Here is a 12,285-nt window from a genome sequence, read left to right on the forward strand (position 1 = left end):
CTAGGCACTGTTGTAAGGGCCTCATGTGCAGTCTTGCGTTTGGGACAATGGCTATGCATGAAGACATCATGCCTAGGAGTTGTAGTACCATATCTTTGCTTGTATCCTTTGTGTTGGATACATGCGTTGTATGATGGTGTTGAAATTTTTAATTCTTTGTGGACTTGGAGTGGCTACTCCTTTTGATGTGTCTATTATGGCTCCCAGGTATTGTTGTACCTTGCGCGGCAGAATTTTGGATTTTGTGAAATTGACGGTGAACCCTAGTTTGAAGAGGGTTTGTATGATATGATTTGTGTGATTTGAGCACTCTATTAACGAATGGGCCTTGATTAGCCAGTCGTCTAGATATGGGAACACATGTATTTGCTGCCTTCTTATGTGTGCAGTGACTACCGCTAGACATTTGGTAAAGACTCTTGGTGCGGTTGTTAATCCGAAAGGCAGTACCTTGAATTGGTAATGTATTCCCTTGAATACAAACCTTAGGTATTTCCTGTGCGATGGGTGTATTGGTATATGGAAATAAGCATCCTTGAGGTCTAAAGTTGCCATGTAGTCGTGTAGTTTTAGCAATGGCAATACTTCTTGTAATGTGACCATGTGAAAGTGGTCTGATTTGATGAAAGTGTTCACTACTCTGAGGTCTAGGATTGGTCTCAGCGTTTTGTTCTTCTTTGGTATTAGAAAGTACAGTGAGTAAACTCCTGTGTTTATTTGTGTGTTTGGCACTAATTCGATTGCATTCTTTTGCAATAGTGCCTGCACTTCTATCTCCAGGAGATTGGAATGGTGTGTTGTCAAATTTTGTGCTTTTGGTGGTATGTTTGGAGGGAATTGTAGAAATTCTATGCAATAACTATGTTGGATAATTGCTAGAACCCAAGTGTCTGTAGTGATTTCCTCCCATGCTTTGTAATAATGACTTATTCTTCCCCCCACTGGTGTTGTGTGGAGGGGGTGAGTGACATGTGAGTCACTGTTTAGTAGTAGGGGTTTTGGGGCTCTGAAATCTTCCTGTATTCCTAGGGAATTGCCCTCCTCTATATTGTCCCCGAAAACCTACTCTATACTGTCCCTGGTAACTGGACGGTGTTGCTTGTGAGGTGCTGGCTTGTGTGCTCTGACCCCGAAACCCCCCTCGAAAGGGTGGTTTACGGAATGTGCTGTAATTCCCTCTGCTCTGCGGGGAGTAGAGTGCGCCCATGGCTTTGGCAGTGTCCGTATCTTTTTTGAGTTTCTCAATCGCTGTGTCCACTTCTGGACCGAACAGTTCTTTTTCGTTAAACGGCATATTGAGAACTGCTTGTTGAATCTCTGGTTTAAATCCAGACGTTCGGAGCCATGCATGCCTTCTGATAGTTACAGATGTATTAATTGTCCGTGCAGCTGTATCTGCAGCGTCCATGGAGGAGCGGATCTGGTTGTTGGAAATGGTCTGTCCCTCCTCAACCACTTGTTTTGCCCTATTTTGTAAGTCCTTGGGCAGATGTTCAATGAGATGTTGCACCTCGTCCCAGTGGGCTCTGTTATAGCGCGCAAGTAGTGCCTGGGAGTTCGCGATGCGCCACTGGTTTGCAGCTTGTGCTGCGACTCTCTTACCAGCTGCATCGAATTTGCGGCTTTCTTTATCTGGGGGTGGTGCATCTCCAGATGTGTGGGAGTTGGCCCTTTTCCTAGCTGCTCCTACAACGACAGAGTCTGGTGGCAGCTGTGTAGTGATGAAAACCGGGTCTGTAGGAGGCGCCTTATACTTTTTTTCCACCCTTGGTGTGATTGCCCTACTTTTGACCGGCTCCTTAAAGATTTCTTTTGCGTGCCGGAGCATACCAGGGAGCATAGGCAGGCTTTGGTATGAGCTGTGGGTGGAGGAGAGTGTGTTGAATAAAAAATCATCCTCGACCTGTTCTGAGTGGAGGCTTACGTTGTGAAATTGTGCTGCTCTAGCCACCACTTGAGAATACGCGGTGCTGTCCTCTGGTGGAGATGGCTTTGTAGGGTATGCCTCCGGACTGTTATCTGACACTGGGACGTCGTATAGGTCCCATGCGTCTTGATCTTGGTCACCCTGGCTTATGGTGGTGTGAGCTGGGGAGTGTGATGGAGTTTGTGCTGGTGAGACGTTAATCACGGGCGGAGGAGAGGGTGGTGGGGTAACTCTTTTCACCACTTTTGGTTGTGGTGTCTGTTCAGTTTGGAACTCCAGCCTTCTCTTTCTTCTAATGGGGGGAAGGGTGCTTATTTTTCCTGTCCCCTGCTGTATGAAAATACGCTTTTGCGTATGGTCCACATCAGTTGATTGTAGCTCTTCCTCAAACCTATGCTTTTGCATTTGGGAGGTTAGCGAGTGCTCTTCTGTATAAGAGCCTGAAGCTGGGTCGCTTGCAGTTTGTTTCGGCACCGAAACCCTGTCTGCGTGTTTTTTCGGCTCTGAGGTGACTTTTTTCTTTTTCGGGGCCGAAACCTCTCGGCGTCGATCTTCTTCGGTGCCGCTGTCTCGGCGTCGAGCCGTGTCCACACCGGCATCTCGGTGTCGAGGCTTGTCTCCAGCACTTTCTCGGTCCCGAGAAGGCTGCGTGCCGGTGTCTCGACCGGAGTCGGACGATCTCGGCACTGTTTGGGCCTTTTTCGGTGCCGACGTTCGGTCACCGAATTTATGGGTGGAGCCATGGCCTGATGGCAGTGGCGTCCCCTGGGCCTTGTAAATCTTCCTCTGTGTGGTTTTCGACGTCTTACTCACGGTTTGTGTATCGTCGAATCCTTCGGAGTCCGATTCTTGGATCAAGAAGGTACCTTCCTCTTCTTGTTCCTCGAACTCTCGGTGGGCTGTCGGCGCGGACGCCATCTGAAGTCTTCTGGCTCGACGGTCTCGGAGTATTTTTCGGGACCGGAACGCACGACAGGCCTCGCAGGTGTCTTCACTGTGCTCGGGTGACAGGCACAGGTTACAGACCAAGTGTTGGTCTGTATAGGGGTATTTATTGTGGCATTTGGGGCAGAAACGGAATGGGGTCCGTTCCATCGGCGTTCTTCAGCACGCGGTCGGGCCGACCAGGCCCCGACGGGGGATCGAAAAACTACCCCGAAGGGCACCGGAGCTCTTCGATCTTCGATGCGGTGTTGAATCTAACTACGCCGATCCCGAACGCAACAATACCGACGAAAATCTTCCGAAATTAGCTATCTTTCCGTTCCGAAACTCGGAGCGACAGGAACACGTCCGAACCCGATGGCGGAAAAAAAACAATCGAAGATGGAGTCGACGCCCATGCGCAATGGAGACAAAAGGAGGAGTCACTCGGTCCCGTGACTCGAAAGACTTCTTCGAAGAAAAACAACTTGTAACACTCCGGCCCAACACCAGATGGCGAGCTATTGCAAAACATGCGTATCTACAGCGACAGATGCCATTGAACATACTATTACAATACAATATACAAAGGTAGTGGTGCATTTAGTGCAAAAGATTTTATTTTGCTATCTTCTAAATTATTGCAGTATATTGCATCGTATAAGGTGCTAATTGCGTAAATGATCTTGACATTATCACGGCGATATTGCATTTAGGTTATAGAACACTAGCCCCCACTAAAACCGAAGTTAGCCTAGATAGTAATGAGAAAATGGGCAAATATTGATCAATCCACCATGCTACATGTGATTTTAATCGCACAGTGGGTCCTGAACTGACATTTTTGAGGAAGAACTTAATCCAGCTGGAATCCATAGCACTTTCAAACTGCTAAGAGGGCTAGTTAGGTCATCCCTATTCGTCGCCCCACAAGTAGCCCAAGGCAGGATATAATAATGGTTTGATCACTCTTGCACACAAGCACAACATAGTGTCTTTGAGGCTTTAATAAGAGAACCACGCACACCATCAGATACAGGTATATAGGAAAGCATATAAAGTTACACTGGCTGCAAGAAGGTAGGTTATTAGGAAGGAAGCAAAGAGGCCCTGCTGTTTGCAAGTGAGGTAAAAGATCAGCAGAGTTTCTAGAAGGTGATAAATGCTCTTTGTTTTGCTGATGATGACTACTCCCCTCCCACTCCCCCAAATGAAGAACTCCATTCCAACCGAAATTTAGGTTAACTTTTTTAAGGCTGCATATTCTTTAAACCTGTCAAGTGAAACTAGGAGCACTTTTAGAAGGTCTAGGGAGTTGGACATAAGTCCTATTCTAATCCATGAGGTTGAATAGGCAATAAAACCAAGTCTCAGTAATAAGACACGAGGCCCTGATAAGGTCCCGGGAGGTATCTTTAAAGGGAATGCAGAACTTTGGGCTCCATTATAACAAATGTGTCCAGGGCAACTATTACACACGATCTGCTCAGTTCTGTGTCAAGGGAAATCATAATCCTGTTTTTGTTTTTTTGTTTGTTTTTTAGAAGGGAGCCAGGAAAGATCCAATTTGTTACTGTCTCATCACTCTGCAGTAAAGATCCCGTAGAGACTCCTGTTGAACAGATTAGAAACTTGGGTGGGTGGTGGGGGGGGGATATAAAGGAATTCTGTCAGATACCCTGTACGTGTTTAAACCTGTGGGTGGAACAGTAGAGCAACCTCTGAACCTCTAGTTGTCAGCTAATAAATATGTACATGCAAAGAAGTCTTCTGTGTATCTGGCATTTATTAACCTCAGGTCAGCATTTGACAACATTGATATATCAAAATTGGGGGAATTATGCTAGAGATGGGGATTGAGCGCTCAACTGTTAACCTACTCCAGGATATGCATGGGGAAGTCTAAGTTAGAGTGTGCTACAACAAAAATGGGGTATTAATTATTTAACATAAACGGATGGCAGTCACCAAGGGGTGAGTAGTGCCCCCTTCTTGTTCACCCTTCACATAAATCAGAGAACTTTATTTTACAGCAAGGAGACTTCCCACAGGTGGGCAGAAGATCAATTCTTGTACTATTCATGCAGATGAAGCAATACAGTTGGCCAGGGCCCCAAATAGGTTGCAAAACTTACTGCATTCGTTTAATTTGTCTACGGGAAATATAGGGCTTTCATCAAACCAGCCTAAATCATATGTGATGAGATGTGGCCCAGAAAAGACCAAACCAAGAGTATACAATATTAGTGGCACTAGACTGAGCACTGTTCTTTTATTTAAATGGCTCACTTTTAATAACACTTTAGCATGGGGTAATGAAATTAAAGTCAATAATCACCACTTATTACATCAATTGAAACAGTTTTACGATTTGCAGCGGAATAGGGACAAAAATGTTTCGCTCAGACATTGAAGTAGCAGAAATCTAAATGTACTTCAGTGGTGACCTGCGGGGTATGGGGCACCTCTGACTCCTGTTTAATATAGGAGACTGAAAAGCACTTTCTAATGCAATTACTGGCCATCTCAAAATCATGCTCAGTTTTGTGTGTAATGAGGAGCTGGGGGCACCATACATAGAGGATGTTTTAAAACAAACCTTTGCTTCTATGGATGACACTATGGGTGAAACGAGACGTAGATCTAACTCTAGCAACAGTGACGAACTGTCTGTCGTTAGACAAGGGCCTTGCAATCCCATGGCCAAAAATTCTTGCGAGTTGTTTTCATAAGTCAGGGTTTGTAGATTTTTTACTAGCCCAGGTTTGGTAAACCTGTCTAGAGATATATATATATATTTTTTTAAAGGGTTGGTTCGTTGTCAGAATCTAATAAGTCGACATTCTTGTCAAACACTATTATTTCAACCTCTTTTGTCATCACACCTTACCTCGAGTGTGTAACTGGTACCCAAGCAAGGTTTTACCCAACTGGTTCACCACCTGTTTCCCAACCAGCCAAGTGGCTTCGGGCAGAAAGTAGGTATTATATGTTGTTGGGATTTAAAAAAAAATAATTTAAAAATAAAAAAACACCGCCTCACCCTCTGAGAAAGTGCCGCCCGGCCCTGATCTTTTTACAGATGCTCCCCTTACCGTTTATTGCAGCATCGATCGTATCATTTATCAGTCTGCAATGCAACGTCGTAGATTGTTTTGAATACTTTAATTGTAATAAGTATGTTTTTTAATCCAATTCTATAGCTATAATGGGCCTTTTTGTTTGTATTTTCTAATAGTGATCCCCATAATTTATAAGATGGGTAGCCCACCGAACAAAGAGTGTAAGATGTGTGATTTCGACTTTTTTATGACACAAGCACATTGCACTGTACTCTGCTGTGTAAATTTATATAAGGCCGGATAAAGAGATTTGTGCTGTTAATTCCTTGAGCGTCTTCGAAGGAATAATTGTTGCTGGTCCTAATTATTTCCTAAATGTATCTTCAACTTATATACAGCTGAATTGATTATGCAATATACGCAAGGCACTACTAAGCGAAAGGATGTTTTGTTTTGACATAATTTATAGTTTTACTCGTATTTTATTGTTGAAATGTGTTTTAATCCTTTCCGTAGCCGGAACTGACCGAATAAAGATATATTTAATTTGGTATTGTTACATGTTACTATGGTTACATGTGCATCGTTTACATTTTTCATCGATTTTAATTTATTAGAAGAAAGCATAGCCACCAATAACTTACGGACCATAGAATGCACGTTTAAATCCCAACAACCAAAATGTTTTTTTATTTATTTATTTTTTACATTAGAAAAACTTAACAGTACATTTCTGATCAGAGCGGAGAACTTGTTTGACTAAACCTTCGGTATGGATCAATAAATCAGTCCTTCCTCAGCAAGAAAGTCTCCTCTTTTACACCATCCTTCGTGACGATGCTAATTTTAAGGGAATCACCAGTGTACACGTCTCTCTCTGCAGCTGAAATGAAGACATCTTTAACAAGCTGTATAGCCTTGTCCAGAGTCAACTCCACACGCTCCACATTCTGCATATTCTTGTAACCGATCTAGAAATTACAAAAAAAGGTAAGGTTCTGAGCACCGTCACAAAATATTAACTTTTCTAATGGATGATTTGTCTATTTCTGAGCCACATAAAATTAAATTGTCAAGTGAGAGCAAGAATATAAGCGGCTAACATCAATTGTATGGACTGTAAAAACTTGTCCTGGAATTCTTATTGAAACAGGTCACAGAGTTAAGTTTACATATTTTATGAAAAGCAAAGTTTCTACGCCATAAACAGAGCGCAAGTGCTGTGTTTGCCAGCTGGGTCACCGAGAACCAGATAACAACAGAACTGGGAAACTGACATAAGAAATTATTGTTCACTTGGTGTATTCAGTGTCATCACTTTCAGATTTCTATGGCATATGGTGAAAAAAGAAAATCAAGAAAACTAGATCACCATTCCAAACCTTCGCCAGACAAGAGCCGAAAGTTACATGCATGGGTTGCAGCATCACAACAGATAAGAGCGCTACCTGACGCCAGTGGACTGTTTCAAATGCTTTCTTTACACTGACTAAGGAAGATCCGAAAGTGCCGTTTTCTTTATCTGGATTACTTGGAAATAATACCCAAACTTAACTGCCTCTCAAGTGACGTTTTAAGAAAAATGAGAATTTTATTTCACGCTTCAAAACATACTTGTTTCTGCGTACCATTTTATTTTTAGGTTTGAGGGTAGGGTTGCCCCTTACAAGTTTGTCTTTTTAATAGGATTTTAGCATAAGGGTAAATTTGTCTGCATTTCTACTTAACTCCAGATTCACTTTAGCCCCAAAGGCACCTTTCGGAAGATTGTACCCAAATGCATCCACCATCCGAAGTATTCCTGGTGTGAGTTTAATTACACCAAAATATGAACTGTGCTACAGTTGTTATGCACTACTTCTCTTCATGACAGGCGAAGAATTCATTACATTTACAAGCAGAGGGCGTACCTGGTTGTCTAAAAGTGGCTGAAGCATAGCACTTGCAGAGCCTCCAGCTTTGTAGGCATCTCGTTGGTAGGACCCAACAGGATCAAAACTGTAAACCGCTCCTTTCCCTTCCAAAAGCAAATAACATAACACGTCAATTCAAATACTTCACATGAAACAGCATTAAAAAAAATGTGGCTTAAAAGGTACAGGTATACAAAGTGCATGCACACTCCGATTTGGAACAAATTACATTGGACGTGTGTTATTAAGGTGCTAAGTAAAATTAAGAGGTGAAAACAGCTGCCTTCCTAAATACAGCTGCATCTTAGAGCTAGTAGCGCCGCCCTACCCACTATGAGACCCAGCACAACCAAAAGCATCGATTAAAAGTGTGCCCTTACTCATGGCTGTAGCAGACCAAACAAGGTAAGAATGGCTTGACCAAAGAAGATATCCCCAGAGTTAAAAAGCTCCTCACAAGCCATAGGGCGGCATCTAAGGAGCAAAAGGAAACCATTGCTGCATGATTATGCTATTATATAAACATCACCTTACATTAAACCATATTTGACCTGGGTCTTGAGCCCTTGGGAAAGAGCTTACTTAGCTAAATTTCGGTTTGCTTTCCCTTGGGTCAACATGAAAAATCATCCATTTTAGTTTGTCAGTGTGATGAGATCTCTGTACAAACCCCAGGATCATTTTGTTTTCTTCTGTAAATATTATTTCAAACTAAAACATTTTTAAAACCAGTTCTTAAGCTATGCAGTTTTCGCCAATACAAGCATGCTTTGTATTTCCTGCATGAGCTCTCAAATCATTTGATTTGTTTTTACGTTGGGATTTTTTTTTTTAAGTCAACTGTATGTACACAACTCATTGACTGTGATATAGCCCTCTTTTTTGTTTTGCTTTTTAAGGTGTATTTAAATGTTTAATCATAAGTGATAATGATGTATGTAAAGATTCCATTATTGTTTTTAAATAAAAGAATAAAGCATGTTGACTGACTGACCAAACATGGTAAGAATGGTCTGAAAACTGCACTTGCTATGAAATGCCACTTTAATATGGACTTGTGTAGATGCAATCGGGGCTGTACCCGACGGGTCCCACTACCCCTATGTACTGTGTTACCATCAACTCTATACACGGGTGTCACTTGGCATGTCATAAAACATGACTAACGCTCATGCCTTGGTCCGACCTCATTGGCTACAATACCGCCACTGTGCAATGCTAACATTCAGTCGGCAATATGAGCAGCTCATAAGCAACTGTTGTTTGCCCTGAAGAGTCACACTCGTGTAGCTTACAACATTAAACAGGCTAGAACAGCTTACCCAAAAGTTCTTGAAGGAAGTAAAAGGGAGATAGGTCAAAAGTTGCAGACTCTTGGACTTATTTCTGGTCTTTGTGGGAGACTTGGATCTTCAAGTCAATTTCTCAAAATCCTTTATTATGATGTGTGGCCGATTTAGCACAAAGACTAAGAGCCTAATTACAAGTGTGGCAGTCCTTGGACCACCACACTCGTGGCGGCTGTCGGACCACCGTGGTTGTGGCTGGCCAACCGCCACATTTAGAGGTTGGGAGGTAGCCCCGCCAACCTACTGCAGTCTCTGCAGGGATCAGAGATCCCGGTGGGCATGCAGGTTGGAATGAGCTAGGGCGGCACTGTACTCAGCACCGCCTTGCTGATTACAACGTGGTTCTGCGACAGCTTTTTCATGGCAGTGTAAATGCCATGACAAGGCTGGTGGAGAACAGGTGCAGGGGGCCCCTGTACTGCCCATGCCATGGGCAATGCAGGGGGCCCCTGTACTGCCCATGCCATGGGCAATGCAGGGTCCCCCTGACCAGCACTCTCGTAATGCGGTCTGCTCTGCAGACAGTGCGCATTACGAGGGTGCTGGTGCCCCCTGCAGGTGGGCAGCATTGCCAGCGGCTCAATTATGAGCCGGCGACAATGCTGCTGCTACTTTACCACTGTGTTGACGATCAGAAACCTTAGTTTTCACCGGTCAGTCTAGCAGGAAAGTCTTAATGGGGCCAGCAGGGAGGTAGAAAGCATGGAGGCAACCACCCGCCAGGAGTCTGGCAGATGGGCATGCCCGTCCGCCAAACTCATAATAGTCTTTTAGAATCGTAGATCATCTTCTAGCAAAGGAAAGGAATTTTAATTATTTAGGAATTCTTTTTAATCAGTCACTTAGTTGGGCACCCCTCTTAACATCAAGACCTCAATTATTTTATTGAAATTCAAAGGACATATTTAGATTTGCCTAAAAACTCAATATAAGTCTTTACCTGAATTGCTGATCCTTTATAGGTCTAAGTGTATCTCAGCAGGAACCTATAGTGCAGGATATAGGGATACAATAAGGCTGGGCTACTTCAAAGTGCAGAAAATAAATTTACCTGCAGAATATTTGCAGTCCCGGGTAATACAGCTACCTTAAAAGGTCATGAGGAAGTGGGGCTGCCATATGGAAGATCTGATCAGCCTGGCGCCACTATTGCTTTGGGTAAAAATTTGGGGCCCACCTGAAACTGTGTGACTAAAACATGCATAACCAATGGTTTGCCATTCGATAAAGCCACTCAGATCCCATGGTTATCTTACATAAAAAAAACACTCAGCATATTTGGCCTCATGAACTTGTCCGATAACCGTGTCACAATTAATACAGAATATAAATTATGTTTTTAACATTGTTATCTGGAATATAGCCAAAATATATGATTAGAGTACGCCCAAACCAAAGTTTCCATCATGATGGAGCCATGCCTGGGGTGGATTGAGAACCCCATCCACCAGCACTGGCTTACAACTTTAAGGATGGAAACCCTGCATTTTAAATTTGCTTTCAATAAAGCAGGGGTTTGGAATAGGGATCTCCCTCCTTGCAGGTACGGTGGCCTTTCGACACAGAGCACTAGTCATTTTATTTTGTTTTGTACCTGTACTCGGAACAGAGATGCTCTTTTCTGGTTCCACTAAGCTTGTGGGAGGTGTGTTACTCTGTACTAAACTTTAGAACTACAGCCTTTCAGTTTCAGAAGAGAAAAGGTACATAATGTATTATTTATTCTGAGATTGACTTATGCACTTTATGCACCCTGGACATGTGTATAGCGATTTAATTATATTGTGTTTTCAGCTGCTCTTAGTGGATTGTAGGTTTTAATCTTGCTGTATATTTTTATTTTTGTGCTATGCTTTTATGGCCTCTGGTCAAATAAAGTTTCTTTGACTAACGCTCACCATGTGTGAAAAAAACAATATAAATTAAGACTGAAGAAGCAAGCCATTGGGTTGGTGGGGGGGAGGTGGGGGGGGGGGGGGGTAAGGAAACAGTTCTCCAACTTCTCTTTCATCGTAAATGCTCTCAGTCAGTAAGATTTTGGACTCTGAGGAATCCAGAATCTGACTTCGTGTCATATGGGTTGGCTACGGCTGAGACATACCGAACCATTTAATTACCACCACTTGCATTTAGCTTAATTGGCAGCTGCAAGGCTTTCCATTAGTTTCCTCCAAAACTGATGCCTATATCTGTGCAAATGGCAAAACGGGCCCGGTAAGTTATAGGGTGAAAGTGGAGGGGTTATTCACTTCAGTTCAGTCCACTGCAACACCCAGTGTCTCTTTCAAAGTTTATGGCGACAGTCGATGGCCAACCACAGTGTCTTCTATGGTACTACTATGGACTTTGCTGCTTTCCTTACAACATCACTTCTAGAATCAAGTCCTAGACAAATGCATCTTTGAAAGAACTTTCAAACAGCGATGAAGAAATGAACTCTTCGACATATGTTTTAGCTAATCTGCAAAACAGAAGAGTTAACTGCATACAATACTTCTCATGCACAGGGATCATGTTTAGATTCCACCATTAGAGAACTATACACTTATGCACAAAGCGAAGTATGAAGAAGAAAAAAAAAAAAAAGGACAATGCATTACCTTCTTCATCAAGTCCACCAATGATGTTATAGACATAGTATGGAAAGAAGCGTCTTGAGTAGAGGATTGTTGACAGCATTGCTGCAATGGCACCACTTGTCATCGTCTTGTTATTTGAATGTTTATACATCTGAAATTATCATGACAGAAAAATGTTTAGGAAGCAAAAATGTCATCAATAAATTTAGCTCAAATGTAAAGTTTATTTACGAGGAAGTTGATTATTTGGAAGAGGAGGTTACAAACACCACAACAAAAAGATGGTTGAAGCCTCCCTATTTAGCATTACAAACAGTACAAATAGTGATACAATCTGGAGCCAATCAGCTATTGCTCACACCTTGTTTGCTAAGCTTGTGTCCCGTAACATTAATGAACTGGATCCACTTGCCACATGCCCTTGATCCTATACACATAATAATAAAGTAGAAGTTTGTTGGCTCAAAGAAAACAAAAATATTACTCGTCATCCTAATTTTGATACCCATCATGGTTCGGATCCTTCATGCT

The 12,285-nt window shown here is 42.6% G+C and overlaps 1 protein-coding gene across 1 annotated transcript in view; it reads right to left on the reverse strand.

Annotated features, from left to right (window-relative positions):
* Nucleotides 1-6,595: 6,595 nt before the first annotated feature.
* Nucleotides 6,596-12,285, reverse strand: part of PSMB1 (proteasome 20S subunit beta 1) — an 86,895-nt gene continuing 81,205 nt past the window's right edge. The window contains exons 4-6 of the mRNA XM_069235021.1: nt 11,776-11,905; nt 7,824-7,930; nt 6,596-6,884 (exon numbers count right to left, since the gene is read on the reverse strand). Coding sequence (XP_069091122.1) covers nt 6,699-6,884; nt 7,824-7,930; nt 11,776-11,905 — 423 coding nt within the window. The 3' untranslated portion in view covers nt 6,596-6,698. The remainder of the gene's footprint in view (nt 6,885-7,823; nt 7,931-11,775; nt 11,906-12,285) is intronic.

Source organism: Pleurodeles waltl, chromosome 5 (assembly GCF_031143425.1).
Source record: "Pleurodeles waltl isolate 20211129_DDA chromosome 5, aPleWal1.hap1.20221129, whole genome shotgun sequence".
NCBI classification, from domain to species: Eukaryota; Metazoa; Chordata; class Amphibia; order Caudata; family Salamandridae; genus Pleurodeles; species Pleurodeles waltl.